The sequence below is a fragment of the Castor canadensis genome, chromosome 12, assembly GCF_047511655.1.
Source record: "Castor canadensis chromosome 12, mCasCan1.hap1v2, whole genome shotgun sequence".
NCBI classification, from domain to species: domain Eukaryota; kingdom Metazoa; phylum Chordata; class Mammalia; order Rodentia; family Castoridae; genus Castor; species Castor canadensis.
This window is the reverse complement of record NC_133397.1, coordinates 12,638,620-12,658,678: the sequence shown is the minus strand read 5'-3', so window position 1 is coordinate 12,658,678 and position 20,059 is coordinate 12,638,620. Positions and strand designations below refer to the sequence as shown.

The 20,059-nt window shown below is 38.4% G+C and overlaps 1 protein-coding gene across 2 annotated transcripts in view; it reads left to right on the top strand.

Moving 5' to 3' along the window:
* Nbas (NBAS subunit of NRZ tethering complex) overlaps positions 1–20,059 on the top strand; it is a 361,792-nt gene that overhangs the window by 247,360 nt on the left and 94,373 nt on the right. For both annotated transcript variants that reach the window (XM_020168280.2, XM_074049201.1), the window contains exons 39-42: positions 421–497; positions 830–967; positions 11,651–11,880; positions 16,090–16,200. In XM_020168280.2, the coding sequence (XP_020023869.2) occupies positions 421–497; positions 830–967; positions 11,651–11,880; positions 16,090–16,200 (556 nt within the window). The remainder of the gene's footprint in view (positions 1–420; positions 498–829; positions 968–11,650; positions 11,881–16,089; positions 16,201–20,059) is intronic.

The window sequence follows — 20,059 nt, the reverse complement described above, 5'->3', positions numbered from 1 at the left end:
AGGGGAAGTTTTGTCATCAGTGTAGCAATCTAAAGCTTATCCTCCATTTGTTCTTATAGAGCAGTTGTATTGCTCTCACCTTTAGTACTCATTTGCTCACCCTCCATGTTAACTGTCATTGATGTCCACAATTTTGTAGCATGGTCTCATTCTTTAAAACCTAAAGACCCAGTTCTAAGGAACAATCCTTGCTGACGTCTTTACTCTTAATCTTTGCAACAACTGCCCTGGCTATTTAATGTAGTTTAATGTGATCTGTGTTTAGATGGTGCTGAATAGATTTTCAATGAAAGGTGTTAAAGAGCCCTCCTAAGCTAATTATTTACTGAAATCCCATAGGGCTAACACCATGACACTTAATAGCTATGAATATCATAGGGATCCTTAAGCAAAATAATGCTTTTTTTTTTCCGCATTCAGTTCTCTTGCAACTAGCAAGTGATGCTTTGCCAAATGACGTGACCTTGGCTCTTGCTTATCTCCTCGCCTTACCACAGGTAAGTTTACCATTATCAATGAAGAAGAATTTAAAGTATGTAATCAAAAATTCCATAAAGGAGACTTTTGTCAGTAAAACTGTATTATATGTATCATTTCTTCTGATAGTTCTACAGTCGTACTTAATTGTCAATCTTTAAATCCACTTTTATATCATAGGATCTGTCTTGAATTTTCTCCTTGAGTAGGTCTGTTCTGAATTTGAGTTGGAGCTTGAGATGATAGGATAGGAGCTTTGTATCAAAATCCTAGGGTGATTACTAGAAGTGTAATGGATTATAGTGATGTTAATTTCTTTTCGATTGAATTAATTCTGTCATGTCCTTCCTAGGTGCTAGATGCTAACAAGTGCTTTGAAAAGCAGTCTCACTCTGCATTATCTCTCCAGCTGGCAGCATATTACTACAGCCTACAGATCTATGCCCGCCTCACTCCTTGTTTCAGGGACAAATGCCATCCTCTTTACATGGTGAGTCCTCACAGTTTCCAGGTTATTAATGAGTAGAATTGATGCTTTTCTAAAGCAGTCAAAACACCTTCTTCCCTTTTACATGTAGAATGCTTTCCAAGTGGCAGATAGCTCTTGCTGTAGCTGCCTTTACATTTTATTGGTAAAAGGTGGGTTTTAAAATATAGTGTGAATGCTGATTTTCCCCCCTAACATTTTTGGGTGGTTTTTTTGTTTTTGTTTTTGGAGGCACTGTGGTTTGAACTCAGGGCCTTGTACTTTCTCACTAACTTTTCTTTCTTTTTTTTTTTTTTTTTTTTTTTTATTTTACTAAGTTTTTAGTTAGGAAGGCTGAAGTAATAGGAGAGACTAAATAGAGAACTAGCTTTTAAATTCACTGCCCAAAAGAATGATGAGTGACTAATTTAAGAAAATATGCAACGTAGTTCTTTGAGCAATACTGCACTTTTGATTTTAAGGCAGACATATGAGAGTAGTAATTGTATGGATGGAATTTTGAAACTTGTCACAAGCTTCAGAATATCTCTATTGTGTAGGCACCTAACGGTGGCCTCAGAATCCATGCACCTTGTTTTGTGTTTACTCAGAGCCCTTCAGGTTTACTTATTTAGACTAGTTGTAATGATCAGCACTGGGAAAAGATCTGCTTTTCATTTTGAATTATTTTTAAGAAAATTACCATTTAAGGAGTAGATAATAGATCAGACTGTGTGCACAAATCCAAGATCCAAATTTAGTGAGGCAAGATTCTCCATTCTTTGACCCAAAGCAGACTATAACAAAATAATTTCACATGTATATCATAGTTCTAGTTGACATACCATCTACCAAATCTACGAACTCCAAGTATGTGAAAACGTTCCATTTCTGGTGATAGCCATGGCTCTCATTCTTCAGTTTCTATTGAAAAGAGGAGGGGAATAGATGAATCATCCACAATGCAAGAGCACCATCATTATTAGGTGTGTGTTGCTCTTAGAGTAGTTTTATTATCATGATAATGTTTGACCAAGAAATAGGAATGTTTTCTTATTTCACCTAATTGATGTAAGGTATTTATTTTGGGAAACTTGATAGCTATTGCTTGTTTGTACATTTACTTATTTTACATAAAATTCTTCTAAGAATTTTGTTTTGCATTTATATCTCAGGTATATCTTATGTGAAATAAGAAATATGCATTTATCTGCTATATCATAAATTGAGGGAATGAAATGATTATGTAGAGGGAAATATGGCAAGTTTATTTTATGCTTTTCTTTCATTAGTGCTGAAATGGAACAAATAATCTGCTCTAAAATACATATTTATTAAGCACAGTGAAGCTGTACTTTGACCAAATATATTATGCCTTCTTATAAAGTTGGTATTTTCCCCCCCAAAGTTCAGCTGAGTTCTCAAAATATATTTAACTGGCTTCTCTCATTGACTGGAATGTAAGTGCTGAAATGGGATCCTCTGTCTTTTATTTCAATTGATGTCATCTAGTAAGGTCAGCATGCTTAGCACTGTGATACACCTTTCTTGAATACAGAGGGTTGAAAGGCCATCACTCAGCCAGCTTGTTTATCACTAAACATAGGTGGAGAAACTCATATGTGCAACCCTCTCCCACTGAGCATTGGGATGGGAAGATGAATTTACCCAGCCCCAGTGAGCTCCTGACTTACTCTCCATCTGTATAAGAGAGTTAAATGAGCTATGGATTAGAGTGGATGCAAACAAGATAACTGTAGGACAAGACTACAGATTAAAACTTTGAGAAAGCCCAGAAACTTGATGCAGAGCACATTTTGAACTGTAGTTTTCAGCTTCATATATGTGTCTCTTTCATCTATTTATCTTTTATTGAGTATCTATTCTGAACAGCATAGGGATTGGCACTGTAGTACAAAGAATAATAAGACTGGATTCCCACCCCTTCACCCCAGTTTCTGTCAACCCACATCTCTGTCCTTTAGTTTTTGGTGTTGTTCCTGTCCCTGTTTTCCTATCAAATTGTCTTTGTCTTTGAAAGTGACCCTTGGAGCTCTCCTGCCTCACCCTCTCCCTTGACCTTTGACTCCTGGTTGTCACACTGTCCACCCATCTGCTCTGTAGCATAGTTCCTGCTCCTGCCACCATTCCCTTTCTGGGCCTAAGAAAGCATAAGGCAGCTTTGCTTGGCTTCATTGTTTCCAGAAGCAGCATTAGATATTGTGGGAACAGAAGCTCCTAGAGTCCGTGGGGTCAGGATAATCTCTCAGCACATGGTTTCTTACCTCTCAGCTGATCCAGACAGGCAGATATGCCCTCCAGTAGCATTAGGGCAGCACAGGGACAGGTCCCAAGTTGACTGGTTCTGCAGGGACCTCTTAACAGATCTGTGAAAAGCACATGGTTGTTACTCTGAAGGAGAAATGAAGAATTACAAAGAATCAAGATTTTTTTTTTCACATCAAGATGCAAAGACATTTGGAAACTCTCCCTGATAAACAGATGTGCCCAGAGAGAGTGGAGAAGAGTCACAGTCTCTCTATTTGTTTCCATCTTCCCCCTCATGTCCTCATCTTAATTCAGTCTTCCATAGTTCTTCCACTAAACTAGTGAGGGAGCCTCTCAAACATACCTGTTTTCACTTTTGTTTCTTTAGTATTTTCCCCACACAGTAGGGGAAATACTGTATTTTCTGCCAGTGTAGTCTTCCTAAATTAGAGATGTGGTCATTCTCCCTGCCTAAAATCTTCTGGTGATTTCCCATTACCCTGGCAAGGTCTGTGCCACCCCCATGTTCTGGCTTCTGTTTCTCCAACTTCATTTTCCTGGCAATAGCCATAACAGGCTATTTATAATTCCTCAAATACCCTGTTTCCCTTCTTCAAGCACATTGTACTCTGCCATGTATACTTTTCCTACCATTTCTTTGCTTAGCTACTGGGTTCAGGCACTACCTCACCTGCAAGCTTTCTGCAGCACTCCCAAGCTGTGTGGACACCCCCCATGTACTTTGTACTGCCCTGTACTCCTCTGTCATGGCACATGTACTGTATTACTGAGAGTTTATATGCTGCTCTTCTCTCTAGATAATGAGCTATTTGAGGATGGTGTCTGTGTTGTATTTATTGGATTTGTCAATGCTTATAGTAGGGCCTGGAATATAAAGGGGAATGAACAAATGTTTTCTGGGTAGACGACTGAGGATTCATGAATAATTTATGCAGTACATACGATATAATTGAAGTGTGTACTTGTGTGTATTCATTGAATACTTGTCACACGACTACTTTGTGACAGATAGTGTTCTGGAAGAAACAGTAGTGAACAAAGAATATAAAACCTTTCCACCCTTTAGGAATTATGTTCTATTGGAGAAAGAGGCACCATAAACATAATAAGTAAATAAATATATACTAAAAGAAAAATAATAGGAAGATAGGAAGTTTTGTGTGTGTGTGTGTGTGTGTGTGTGTGTGTGTAGAACTACATAGAATCAGGAGAGGCCCCAATTGAAAAGGTGATCTTTGAGTAAAATCAGAAAGCCATATAGGTATGTTAAGTATGAACTACAGTGTCATACAGAGAGCTGCCAGAAGAGTATCGCAGACAGGAAATAGCAGTACCAAGCCACGGAATTGTCATTGTTCTGTCATATGCACTATGGTATTGTTTTCACAAGGTATGTGAGTTGGTGTTAAAATTTTACTACATAAAATGCAAGGCTTTGAAGGGTTGCCTGACCAGAAGAAAAAGATAGAAAAGCAGTCTGTGACCAGACTGTATTGTAGCCAGGTGGGGGCTCTTCTATCTGGTTAAAAAAGTGTCAGAAAGGGATATGACAGCAACATTCAGCTTAGGAACTTGTTTATAGGAGTCATCAATGACAGTAGAAATATAAAAAGAATCACATAAAGATTCTTTTACATTCATTCTGCCATTTCGACCTTTGAACAATCCCATCTTGCAGAAAAGAGTCTGTTTGGAAAAGATGACTCAGAGGAATGTGGTGACTTGCTCAAGGTTACTCTGGAAGAAAGTGACATCCAGTCACTTTAGAGCTCCTGGTTCTAGGCTTTATCTGCCTCTTATTTGGACATGCTGAAACTCTAGCTTTGTTGCAAAAAAAGTAGTGCCACTCTTTTTTTGGACCTGAGTGATCTCTCTGGCATGCAAGTCATTTCAATAATTCACAACAGGTTATTTTCATGTGCTGCTTTGTGTCTGTTAGGTAAAATCTAAACTCCTGTGTATGACAGATAAGACCCTCAGTGAACAGCTGGCTCTTCTTTACCCCTCCAGACATGTTTCTCGTCACTGCCTCTTTTGAAGTTTATGTTCTAGCTGTTCAGAACTTAGATTTCTTTGAATTAAAAAGCCTTTTGTATGTATCTGTGTGCATTCAGATGTAATCCCCTCCACCAGACTACCTCCTTCTCCCCACTAGGGACAGGTGAGTCTGAGTCCAGAGGTGCCTCCTCATCAGGCAGCCATCCCTGCCTCCTCCACAGATGTCAGCCTCCTTCTCCCAACTCTCTTTGCTCTCTGTGTTACACAAATTGCACACAGTTTTTTCAAGGTGCTGTGGTTGATGCCTATCTTTCTCCTCTCATTGTGGTCACCTTATTTGTGGGTAGGATTCCCATCTCTCCCTGTTTCCCCAGGACCTAACTGACTGTACTACCCAGTGATTCCTAATTGGATGAGAATAAGCTCAGGAATTGTGTAAGGTGCTGTGCATCTGGACACCCTGAAGCTTCAGACTTGTGGTTGTGAGTCCTGCCCCTCTTGGGTTGGAAGACAGTACAAGTAGGCACAATAGCTGAGTGTCTTAAGTACACAAGAGTTTTCCATTGACTACCTAATGGCTCATTATTTGAGTCTTTTCAGCATATTTCTCTATATAAAACAGCACTGCTGAGTTTGGAATTAAATGTGACAAACTCCTGATGAATCATCTTGGAAATTGAAATCAAAGTGGTTTCAATTTGTTGCCTACACATAATAACACCCAGTGAAGCTTAGCTTTCACTCATTTGTCAGTTTAGCTTATTTCTTGTTCTACAGTCTTTTCACAGCTTCTTCTTCCATCTCTGGGGTTCCATGCTAGCTAGAGTTATAGAATTTGTGGGCTGTTTCTGATAAAAGGCCTGTGCATTGTGAAGGGCAGTGCCATCCTGAACCAGCCGCAGGGGCTCCTAGGCTGGTCAGATTTCCCAGGTGATGTCTGGAGCAGCCCACCTCCCTTGCAGTTTTCTTTTTAGCTTATGTAACAATGACTGGCAGATGATCAGTAAGAGATCATTTTCTCCTCTGATATTTGTCCTAATTAGCTTATTTTTATGTTTGAAATATAATATATACTTGGCCAACAATTGAGGTGATGAAAATGGCATACAATAAAAAGTCAGTATTTCCCTTTCATATCTATCCCAAAAGTTTATAAATATATATATTTATACAGCTAGCTATATTTTAGACAAATGTGAGCAGGAAATGCATATTGTACTTTACCTTAATTCTTTCATTTGTGTTTCACCTTTGTAATTATTGTAAGTACATCTTGAAGTGTGATCTTTCTAGCAGTCTTTTCAAAAAATGTTTTCAGAAGATGGAATCAGTTAAAAGTGGAAACATGTCCTTTAGTTTTATAGACTAGGGAAGCAAATGCAGCAGGGATGAAATTCAAAACTTTATGGTAGACTGTTTCTAAAATGTGTTTTTTTAAGCTACTAATTGAAAATCTAAGTAGAAAATTATCTCAAGCAAAATAACAACTCTAGAGGGGAAATGAACCACCTGTTTAAAACTTTCCAAACAATATTACCAAGAAATGATGACTATTAAACCAGAATGGATTTATTACCTGTACTAGTAAGCAGTGGATTAAGTCATTGAGCGATCTGTTGTCATGAATATTTATTCATATTTTGTTACTGCAGTTTGACCATACTCTTCAAAGAAATTATATTTCATTTATCCCCTTGAATAACTGCATTTCCAAGTTTGGGGGGAAATAGAATAACTTCACTTTCCTTTTGAAATTCTTGATGCCTTTTTTATGCTGTTAGTTTTTACAGTCTGTGATATTTTATATCGCTTTGAATACTGAATATGGGAAATTTCAAAGCTGCCCATAAAGTCCTTCACAATCTGTTTAGAGGCTAAAATCTTTTCATACTTATGAATCATGTCACTGAACTTCAGTGGGGAGAAGAAGGAGAAAAGATTGAATGCACTCTAAACAACAGAGAAACTTCAAGTGACGTTAGGTGTGAGGGTGGGAGTAGAGCTACACTTGGGACTGCAGCAGTGGACCCTCAGTACAGAGTGCGCGTTTACAACACTGGAACCACTGGCCCACCTTGCGTTGCTGGGTTGATTTGAGAGTCAAGTAAAAATCATTTGAAAACACTTTAGAAGCTTAAAATTTTGTGCGTTTTTTGGAGTGCATGAATGAATGCATGAAGTATAGTGTGGGCTGAATAAGAGAAGCTTTGGAATATTTTGAGAAAAGTGGTAATAAACTCAGGAAAATTCTTACTAAAACTGAAATTGAATATTGGAAATAATCATAGCCAGTCAAAAATTTCATAAGGAAGAGATAGAAAGCAGTAGTGGTAACAAGAAAATACTCTCCATAGGCAGCTATAACTTACAATAATAAGTTTTAAAAATGGAAACCATAGCACTCAGGAACACTCAAGAGGGAAATACCAGTTATCTTGCCCTTTAGTTCCAATTCCTTTGTCCCCCTCCATAAATAGTTTTACTTTTGTTCACAAGCCTTTGTGAGCATTACATTTTACACAATTAATTGAAGTATTGAAGAAAATCTTCCTATATACTTAACAAAGATTTGATAATCCATAAACTCGTCAACACTTGGAAATCTGTCAACATCATCTTAACTAAGGCAGAATTTCAAAAAGAAATGTATTTAGGGAGTTGAACAGAAAATGCTATTCCCATTCATGATTCTAAAATGCCATAATCATTGGAGAAGAAGCATGAGGCTTGGAAGTGGAGCTCAAGTCAATACTCAGTCACACACTTGGGGCATTTGAATTTATACATGCACATGTGGAGGAGTACAGTATTCAACTCTATCATCATAAATACATCATTTGTAAAAGGACTCTAAGGGTAAGTCTTGTTTATATTCAGTGGAAACTATGTACATACTCGTTATAATTTTAGAGAAACCCCTTTCTGCACACTAAATATAAAAGGATGGCTCTCTTAACACAGTGTGCATGGGAGTCTTATCCCTGCTTCACCACTTGCCAGCCTGAGGGATCTGCACAAATTGCTTAGTTCCTCATGTATCTGTGAAACAGAGCTGGACTTAGGAGGTACCTGTCCTCTGAGGTTGTTAGTGTTAAGTGAGATTAAGTACATGTATATTTTAGTACTGGGCCTGTTCCATCATGAAGTCTTTAATACTAGATTTTTGTCTTTAAATATTTCTTAGGAGAAGTGAATAAATTTGATGTACAAAAACCATGAAATAAAAATTATTCACATAGAGACTAGACAGTTTCTACTTAGCAATGGAGAAGAGATTAAAGTTAAACTGTATGGGAATTTATTGGCTATAATTTGTTGGTCTGAAAAATTGTATTTTCTAACAAAGAAATCTGAATATTTAGTACAAGTATAAATCAGATGTAGAACTTTTTCATTTCCACACCTGGAGGGATTTACAAGGACTTGTTTTATTTTAATGATTGAGTTCTTATACATCCATAGGATTTTAGTCTTGAGGAAACTGAGCACCAGAAGAATGAATCAGTTGCTTCCTCCATGGAGTTCCCAGGACTCTTAGCTTTTGATTCTGTAATTTAGATGCCTACTGTGAATCATTTATAGGTACATCTTTGTCAATCACTAGTTTTTATTCCTTAAGACTAAGCTCTGGGTCTCATTTGCTTTCATAGAATAATGAAGAAAAGAACGTTTTAAAATACTTTGTTTAAAATACCTTGTTATATTTGTGCCTCCCTATGAACTGTGAGGAAAGTGTGCTTTGACATTCTTTTATAGGTGAGGAAACAGAGATACAAACTAACACTAAATTGCCTCTCTCCTAAGGGGGTAAACTGGCATATAAATTAGAGCTATGGAATTAAAACTTAGCTCTGTGTGCCCCTCTTTACATGCATCTGATTTGTGCAAAAGACTCTCTTGAGTTCTGGAAAAGGTGAATTCTTGAGGTACACTTGGTCTCCCCTCCAAAAGCTGTAATTTAATGTTATAAGGAGGCAATGTAAAGTAAATTATAAAATAAAACTACAATTAGAATACAATCTTTTGTGCCTTTCAGCAAGTTCCATAATTTCTTTAACATTTGGATCACTTGCTCCATGCAAGACCTTGGTTTGTATTTTCCTCTTAGGCTTCTCATGATCATGAAAGCTATATATTATTACTGCCCATTTATAGATGAGACTGTGAAACCCATAGTTGTTAAGTAACTTGTACAGTGTCATCCAGCTACTAAGTTCTGCATGTCTGAGCTTATTTCACCATGCTATGGCATCTTCTTCATGGACAAAACTAGACAATACGTTCCTTTTTCCATGTATGAGTATGGAGGTTGGATGTGGAGAATTGAAACTTTCTGCATTGTGAATATGAGCCTGTGTAAGTATTAGTGGTGGTAATCATAATCATGCCATGTGCCATCATTTTCAAGCTGTCTTCCCCACTGGTCTTTGGATTTGTAAGGCACTTTCCTGGGAGACAATGTACACGTGAACTGTAAAGCTGGTGTAGCTGGGCTGGTGGGTTCATGAGCACCTCCCTGAACCAGAAAACTGCAGAGGTGACTGTGCTCACAGTAGGAGGTTCATGATGGTATGTGGAAGAGTTCATACAACAGGTAGAAGAACTTTTGTGTGTGTGTTGGGGCGGGTACTGGGGTTTGATCTCAGGGCCTTGCACTTGCAAGGCAGGTGATCTACCACTTGAACCACACCCTTAGCCCTGAACAAATAGAAAGGAGATTGAGTGTCAGCTGTTAGCACACTAAATACTGAGACTTGGGATCCTTTTTGCCCAAATTCATTGCCAGAAATACAATTTATATGCAGCTAATTTGCAAAGAAGTCTCTAATTGCAATGAAATTTGGTTTGTTCATTCTGTATTTCCATGAGACCTTAGCCACCTTAGCCTTTACTATAATTACTATTTCTTTCTGGGCTTTCTGCTGCTAATACCTGCATAGTTATCCTAGATGTGAACTCTTCCAAGGAGACTTCCTTGACACTTGCCCAAGTTCAATTTCTCTGTATTCCTGCATCACTCTATGCTTGCTTGTGCCCTACCACTTTACCACTGTTTGCTTGATTGTCTCCTCTATCATATTGCATTTCTGGAGGAAATGGGCACATCTTCTTACTACATCATGTGCATAGTAAGTGCAGAGAAATAATTTTCAAACAAAAGATGGTCCTGTAGCTCACTGTGGTAGAGTTTAGCAATCAGTCTTAAGCTTTTTGAGTTAAGACACATATCTGTGATTTTTGAGAGTAGGACTTAGTATATGCATAGAGGTAGGGAAAAATTAAATATAACAAGGTTGACTTTTACCCAAGTCCACCTGCTGGAATCCAAGAATTCTATAATTGGTTTTTATGTGTACTCCCAGATTATTCCATAATAGGATCAAGAGAGTGACTATCAGGCTAGGTTTGGTAATATTGACTTGACATTGGTGAATCTCCTATGTAGCTCAGAATAATGGTTTTTACACATTAGAAATGCTGACAGTTCACTATAATTAGGAATGTGTTTCTGAGAATCAAAGGTTGAGTCTGGGCTTTTCCTCCTTAATTTGCTTACAATAAAATATGTACCTTGTCTTCCCAGAAATCAAGAGTGATTGAGTTAATGCTTTCCAACTATTATGTTCTTTGTTAAGTAATTCCAGAGTCCTGGCTGAACTGCTATTGCTTCCTTGACACTCAGACCAACTTTTTATATAAATAAATGTGGCCAGCTAATCACATTTTCTCCTCTGTCAGCTGTTGGATCTGGGTCTTATTCTATTTGAATAATTTTATTGTTATTAGAGAAGCTGCTAAGAATCATAGAACCAAAATTCAATTGAGCCCCAAATCAAACAGAGTAAAAACGGCTGTATGCTTTCTTGTATAACCAGAAGTGTTTATGACTTTGGGGAACTGGGATAGGTTTTTGTTTTTGTTTCCCTTCATCTGGAGAACACTTTTCTTCTCAGCTGTCTAGCCACTGTAGTGTGGTTATTGAATTGCAACTTTTCTTTTTTGGAGAACATGTATGGTGGTCCATAAAAATTTATCCAGTGGCAATGAGGATGAAAATTTCTTCCACACTTAGTTATTATAAATGATCAGGTGGTTAGAACAAAAATGTGACATAGGTTTATGGTAGTTGAAAAAGTAAGAAAGTATTATTTTTTTAAGTGAGTAGAGGTATTCAATGTAGAAGAATTGGAGTCCAAAGGCCTGTTTCTAGATGCAACTCTGGGTCCTTTCTTTGATGTTTGCAGTATGGGCGACCTACCACCTCTACATTTAGATTCTGGGATGTTGTGAGTCTTGATTAAATGGTAGCAGTGTGAGGGACCAAAGAGGTGTCCAGTGGACATGGTTTTCTATTTGTTACTTAATTGCTCATATTTGTATAATATATATATAAAATATATTTGTCCATTCCTTTCATAGGCTGATCCCAAAGAGCTAATCAAGATGGTCACAAGGCATGTGACTGGACATGGACATGAAGCCTGGCCTGAGGACCTTGTATCACTCACCAAACAGCTGCACTACTACAATGAACGCCTCTTGGATTTCACTCAGGCTCAGCTCCTTCAGGGTCTTCGGAAGGGTGTGGATGTGCAGCGGTTTACTGCAGATGACCAGTATAAGAGGGAAACCATCCTTGGTCTGTCAGAGTAAGGGATACTTTGCTGTCATGGGGCAGTGATCTTAAAATGCAGTAGAGCAAGTGGAATTATCAGACAATATTAATCACAGTCCTTCAAAGATGGATATCTATGGTTGCTACCCTGAAGACCTTCTCTCACTTTTCCCAGTCCCATGAGGGATGTGTTTGTCTTCCTAAATAGATCACTGCATACATTTTGAACCTAGTGGTTTACATAGTAAGCACCGGGATTCTTTTTTTTCTTTCTACTTTGATAGTCTTACAATGTCATGTTATAGGATATAGAATATGATTGGGGTAAAAAGTATGATGTTTATGATAGAACTTTGAAAAATCATTTGGTCTTCTATTCTTGACTGGAAATGTCACTTTTCAAAGTAAAGGGAGCTTAACTTTTTCATTGTGTTAAAAATTAGATACAGTTGACCTAATATCAGAAGACGATACAGTTCTGTATGTTCAGGTGTCTTTATCAGAGCTGAGAATTTGGAGAAGGAAAAGCCAATTGATTCTAGACTTTCCTTGTCAGGGGCAAACAGCAGCAAGAACTGCTATTTTCCATTTTGTGCCTTACATCTTTTAAGAGAAGAGTAGGCCCTTGTATGAGGTGTTAGTACAGCTCAAGGCTTGGGTGAAAGAGTTGTTTTCTATGTATGCAAATCCCTTTGGTTTTGATAGTGGCATTCTGTCTTGTTTTAGTAGTTTAGATCAAATGAGAAGTATTGATTAGTCAGAAAGTGGGGAAATGTGTTCGCCCATGGTGGTTTTGTATAGATGTTTTGTTTTTAACAACACAATTTGTTGAGTGCTTGCTATGGGCAAGACACTATGCAAGGTGCTCTGTAAGCTTTATCTAATAAATACCTTTCACACCCATAGATAACCCTATGGGATAACACGTTGTTATCCCAGTTTTATAGTTGGGAAAAATGATGCTTAGAGATATTAAGTAACTGGTCCAAATTTCCATGGGTGGTGAAGACTACAAGTCTGACTGCAAGTCAGATCTTTATCGCAACACCATGTGCCTTTCCTCACATTCTACTGCATCATCAAAGAAACATTGGTATTCTAGGCAATGTAGGCTTCTAATCTTGAAACTCAGGTTAAATTCTGCCTACATTTACTGTTTATTCATCTATCATGAAATATTACTTGGAAATAACAAAAACAGTCTTGATTATCATAATGGTGTGGTGTTTTTCACCATCATTATTTAAATCCTTGAGAAAGTGACAAAGTAGCCTTGGTTCTCTCTGATAATTTGCCAGAACTTCTTTCCTACTACAAGGCACTCTGGATTGTCTTTAGGATAAGGTAGGGCATGTAGTGATCAAAAGAAGGCTCAGGGGAACAAACCCATTGCCATTCCCAATTAAGAAGAGAAAGTTGGAATATTTTCCTCCTCCCCTCCTTCTTCCTAAAGGATCATAATTTTATAGAGTCATTCAATATGTAATTCAAAAGTGATCAGAAATATGGTATAATCCAGTCTCTTTGCTTTTTTGGAAGCAGAGTCTGAGATCCACAGAGTTTTAAGATGTTGTTCAAGGTCACACAGCTAGGAATTGAGCATGGGTTTTCTAATTCTGAATTCAGTGTGCTTTTCCTTTGTGCATTTTGTAATCCTTAATGCCATGTTCATGGTTTCTTAGAAGAGGGTTATTATGCAGAATAAAAGTTTATAAGGTAAGGCATTCCTTATATCATTAGTTACATTTTGCTAGAATTCTGGTTCTTTATTTTCTTTTATAAGTATCTAGCTAACATATGCTATTTGAAGTATGTCCTAGAGGACAAATATATGCTTTTGATAAATATATTATAGAATCTTCTCTACATTCTGCTTCTTAGAAAAATATACAGCAGTCTTTGGATGACTTGCTTAAAATGCTTTAGAGTTTCCAAGTGTTTGCAGCTTTGCCAATTTTGATTTGGAGGTGGGATTTCAATGTCTTGTGTAGAATTGCAAAACCCAGTTTTTCCTGTTTTGACACTCTGTTCACTTGTACACAATATGGCCATTCTTCATCTTTTCTCTCATTGTGTTTCCATTTTAATGACTTTTTTTTCATAATTGTAGTATACCTGTCCCTTCTTGTCTATATGCTTTACCTAATACATTCTCGGTGGTCACGCAGGGTAGTTTTGAATAGGTTATAATGTAGTTTGGTTTCTTCTCACCTATATCAAGGATAAAAAATATCAATATTTAGTCAGCACTCACCCAGGCTTCCAAAATAGAAGGGATGAATTAGAAATGGTCTCTACTCTGAAGGAATTATTCTATCATGTGGGAGTTGGTTCTCAATAAATATGAAAAAAATTAGTTGACAATGACCTACATCATGAGTTGACAAATATATTCAGCCCTTAGCCTGTTTTTATTTAGCCCATGGGCAAAGAATGGCTTTCCTACTTTTAAAAGTTTATAAAAAACAAAACAGAACAATAGAAAGAACACTATGCATCAGAGACCATAAGGCAGCAAAGCCTGCAGAATTTACTCTGTGGCCCTTTGTCACAGACATTTGCCAATGCCCTTGCTAATCAAACACATTTATGCCAGGGTTTACTTAGCTAGGGCAACTCTGTATTGGCAGTGTTGATAGCAACAGAGATTTTATTTCTACTTCTGTGGCCTCAGACCATATGCTTCCAACCAAGATTCCTATCTTCCATTTCTCTGCTTCTGAAAACTTGGGATTCTGTGGCAGACCTTAACATATGGGTGCTCTGGGTCTTTTGTTTCTTTTTTTTTTTTTTTTTTTTGGCTGTATCGGGGTTTGAACTCAGGCCTCACGCTTGCTAGGCAGGTACTCTACCACTTAAGCTACTCTGCCAGCTTAACACATGTGCTCTGAAACATCTTCTTGGAATTCTTTATATCTCTAGAAGGTCTCAGGCCTGGTGATATCACTCCCTGGCTTAAACTTCTACCAAATCTCAGTTGCCTATTAAATAAGGTGTAGGGCAGTTAGACCTGAGGACCCTGGGCTTTCCTAGTTGTAGTTTCCTTTTGTGTACACTGTTTAGAAGCCCACCTGTCTCCTCTTCATTTTGACCAGCTCTGCTCAGTTAATGCTTATTTATCCACAACCTTCAAAATGGTTCCTTTCCCATCCCTATTCTCATGATACTTTGTAATTTTTTTCTTTTTTCTTTTAGCATTACCACCACTGTATTTAATTACTAGTTCATATCTCACATCCTTTACTAAGCTGTGACTTCCTCAAGAAATAGCTTGGTCTTTTTTTTGATGTCCTAAACAGCTACCTGGCACAGTGTAGAAAAAAATCAGTTTGTTGAGTGACTAGCCATATTGTCACAAATACCTACCTTAGGGCAGGGATGGACTGTGTTTTGTTTTGCTTTTTGGTGATGCTGGGGTTTTATCTCAGGGCTTCGTGCTTGCTCTGCCACTTGAGCCAGCCTCAAGCCCTTTTTGCTGTGGATATTTTGGAGATAGGGTCTCACTTTTTGCTCAGGCTAGCCTGGACCACCGTCCTCCTGTTTTATGCTTCCCGCCATTGCTAGGATGACAGGAGCACACCCCCACTCCCAGCTTTTTTCCATTGAGATAGGGTCTTGCAAACGTAATTGTCTGGGCTGGCCTGGAACCATGATTTGTCCTCCCCCTGCATAACTTGAGATGACAAGCGGGCGCCACCTGTGTCCAGCTGTTGGTTGAGATGGGGTCTTACGAATTTTTTGCCCTGACTGGCCTCCAACTGTGAACCTCTGGATGTCAGCTTCCCATGTAGCTAGGATTATAACCATGAGCCATCAGCACCCAGGTTAACAGAGTTTTTTCCTTTTTCTTAACCTCCACTCTGTTGAGATTTGACCAGATTATTCTTAGTTGTGGGAGGGCCATCTAATGTAGAATGTGCCAGCAGCGTTTCTGGCCTCTTCCCACTAGAGACCAGTAGAACCTCCCACCACCGTATTTCCAGACATTATTAAATATCCTGTGGGTCCCAGAATTACCTTTGGTTAGAAGCCCACTGGTACATAAGCCCATGGTAAATTGTAGTGCACCCAGTGAAAAGGAGTCATGGCCATCCTTTTCCTGCATTCCTGAGAAGTCACAGTAAAAACTATATTGACTATACCCTCTTGGCTGGAGAGGGTTCCTGGGGAGCATTGCCTGTGCTAATTAGGGTCATGCGTTTCTTTTCTTTCCCTTCCCTGTGCCTGATGGACATTCCTGAAGAACCCTTGAGGAAAATGTCTACAGCATTGCTCTTTCTCTGGCACAACGGTACAGTGTCTCCCAGTGGGAAGTCTTTATGACCCATCTGGAGTTCCTGTTTGCTGATAGTGGGTAAGTATACAATTCAGAGTCTATTTTAGAAGAATTTTGAAGTTATAAAGTACAGTTTTAATTTTCCTTCTCAGGTTTAATAGGCTATATCTTGGCACATCTTTCCTTTTACATTTCTGATACACCACTATTCTAACAATAACCTATTCATTTCAGTAATAATAACCTTGACTTAGGTACTTTACTACTCATTCATGTATTTATTCAGGATTACAATGGTGAGTGAGAAAAGGCATATTGGATCTTTGGAATTTATAGTCAATGGTGGGAGATAGATAATAATTGAATAATGACTTAAACAAATATGAAGTTAAAACTCTGAGCACACAAGGGAGGGGTGAGGATAGGTAAGACACCTAAAAAATTAGCTAGCATTTGTTGCCCTTAACGTACAGAAACTAAAGCAGATACCTTAAAAGCAACTGAGGCCAATAGGAAAAGGGGACCAGGAACTAGAGAAAAGGTGAGATCAAAAAGAATTAACCTAGAAGGTAACACACACGCACAGGAAATTAATGTGAGTCAACTCCCTGTATAGCTTTCCTTATCTCAACCAGCAAAAACCCTGTTCCTTCCTATTATGGCTTATACTCTCTCTACAACAAAATTAGAAATAAGGGCAAAATAGTTTCTGCTGGTTATTGAGGGGGTAGGGGAGAGAGGGAGCGGGCGGAGTGGGTGGTAAGGGAGGGGGTGGGGGCAGGGGAGAGAAATGACCCAAGCCTTGTATGCACATATGAATAATAATAAAAAAAAACAAATATGAAGTTAAAACTCTGACTCGTACTATCTCAGATTAGGAAATTTGGCATAGTCATAGAAGGCTTTCCTGAGGAAATAATGTTTGAGGCATCTGTGGTTTTAGTAGCCCCCAAGAATTCATATGTTGAAATTTAACCCCCATTAGGAGGCAATAAAAGGGTGGAAACTTAATCCTGCTATAGTTTTTAGAGTGAGGCCTTTGGGAGGTGATTAGGATTGGATAAGGTCTTTTGGGTAGTGATTAAATATGGCGGCTAAAAGGAAGAGAAAGGCAGACCAGAGGATGTAAGACACACGTGTGTACTTCCTGTCCTTTGCCATATGATGCATGTGCAACCTTGGAACTCTGCCAGCAAGAAGGCCATCACTAGATGTGGGCCCTTAAGCCTCCATCTGTGAGCTAAATAAACTTTTTGTTACGAAGTAGCCTGCCTCAGATATTTCATTAATGCAAAGCAGACTATTGAAAACTGAAATCTAAATACCGAGTCAGAATTAACCATACTTCTAGAAGAAGGGAACCATTTTTTTTCTGGGTACACACTACAGTAACTATAAAGGTCCTTTAATTAGGAACATGATGAGTCTTAGGACCAGGCAGAGGAGTAGTGTGAGTGAGGCCATTGAGCAAGGGGAGAATGGTGTGAGGTGAGACAGAGAGACGCAGGATCCAGGGCATGCAAACAATCATGGAGGCCTTAACCAGAGCTGTTGATGTCTTCCTAAGAAGAACAGTAGCCTATTTAAGGATTTTTGGTGATGGAAAGGGAGAAACCACGGCCAGATTTTCATTTTGATAAGATCATTTTGGCTACTGTAATTAGGAAAGATTTAGGGAAGCCCGGATAGACATACAGACCAGTTAGGGAGCTAACTATTGCATTCATTAGCTGCATGACAGGTGGCCATTGCTTAGAGTAGGGCTTTGAAAGTGTAGAAGGAAAGGTAAGAATGAGTTTCAGAAATGCTTAAAAGGTGAAACAAGTAGTATTTAATGTATTAGTTAATATTCATAAATTTATAAGGACAAGTGAAAGGGGAGGTATCAAGAATCATTCCCAGGTTTATATTTGGCCCACCTGTTGGATCGTAGCAAATTCAGCTATCCAGTAGACTGTTGGAAGTTCAAGTAGGATGAAGAAAGGGCAAGGGAATCAGGAAGCTAGAGACATCCGAGAGGAATGGGCAACTCAGCAGTGGGATCTTACCAATCTGAACTTGAAAAAATAACATGAGTAGAAGTATAAATTTGGATGTCACCTGCATATGGAAGATAGAGATGTGGATGTTCTCTGGGAAGGAATATAGAATGAGGAAAGGAGAAAGACTTGAGACAGGTGGGATGTAGTGGCATGCCTTTAATCCCAGCACTCTGGAGGCTGAGGCAGGAGGATTGCAAGTTAGAGGCCAGCCTGGCCAATTTAGTGAAAATTTGTCTCAAAAACAACAGCAACAAAAGCCTTGAGGCAGCCCTTGGGGGCTTTCCATCTATACTGGTAGAGAATGAAGTTAAATCTTTTACCGCTAAATCATTTAATTTTTATTACTTCTCACAGAAGGGACAAAGAGAGAGTAACAGAAGAATGAGGAGGAAAACAGAGGAATCTTACTATAGAGAAGCTGTGGTCAGAGACCATTTCAAGAAGGGGAAGAACTGAGTGGGGTTTGATCCTGGTGAAGGACCAAGAAGTACTTATGATTTAGCATCTTTAATTTTTATTAATCACTAAAATGTTAATATCTACATTTTTAAGTGTGTATCAGATTGCTACATGTAATAGTGTTATTGACAGTAAATATTTTTGACTCAAAAATTTTTGAGTCAAAGTAATATGTTCAAATAAATGCTTCCTATCATATGCATATTGGTGTTTAAAAAGTATCCTGGCATTTTGTTAAGTATCTTTTTAGTTCATTGAATGTTGCATAATAAAAGAATGCCATATCTGTACAAGCACAATGCTTCATTGGTCTCTGAATATATTATAAGTTATCAGGCAATCGAGTAATGTGCAAGACTGTTGCTGGCATATCATTATACCTGATAGCTGTGTGATTATGCAGATACACATAATTAGAACATAGGAAATCATTTTCTCCTGGCATCATACTTGTGAGTGGCAAAGCACTTAATATTGATTCAGCAAGTGGTGTTTGGGACTCTCTGTTCTTTACTAAAAAGGCAGCAGTTTGCCTTACTATTTAATCAGACTTAGTAACCCAGTTATTAGAAATTAGCCTCATTAATACAATAAAAGTTGCCCAACTTTTATTGGTTGAGTCAGTGCCACTGGGAAGTTAACAGTCACAAGAGAAATACTGTTCTTTGCTTTAGAATTTCCTGTCACTATTCCTTTAAAAAGTCATTTGCCCAGTGGAGATCATTTCCCTTTAACTGGGCTGATCTTGGAGGTATGACCTTCAGGCATGTTTATAGACAGGCATGTGAGAGAGCTTCACACAAGCCTTCAGATCCTGTATGCGTCACTTCTAGCTGCATGTCCTTGGAACAGATAGTTTACTTCTCTGCCGCTCGTTTCCTCAACTGCTAAGTGAGAAGTAATAAAAATTAAATGATTTACTGGTAAAAGATTTAACTCCAGGGTGTGATGCATGTTCAGTGCTTAATGGCAGTTATTTCAGGGCTTTCACTCCTCTCAGAAAGAGAGAATTCTCAAAAACTCCCTTACTTGAATTTTTAGTCTCTTTTCCTCCCTGTTCTCCCTCTTTTTCCTTCTTCTTACTAGGTTTAAAGGATGATGGTTTTGCATGGTCACAAGTGCCTGGAGTCACTTCTTCCTAGCCTCTTGGTTCTGCTGGGGCATGTTCTTCCTCAAAGTTCAAGGCTGATTGGTCAATTTCCATCTTTTCCCTTCATATTTAAATAGCAGGTCTAATGGCTAAACATACTAAGCTTTGCACTTTAATTCCTTCTTTTTAGTCACCCAAGTGATTACCTGAGTGAGTTCTCTTGGGTGGCACTTACTGCAGACTTAATGGCTGTTTTAGACAGCTTGGTGAGTCTTACAGATGATAGTAATTACCCTCGAATGCATAGCTGGTGATGAGGGAACAAAGTTTAGGGTCAGATCAAGTT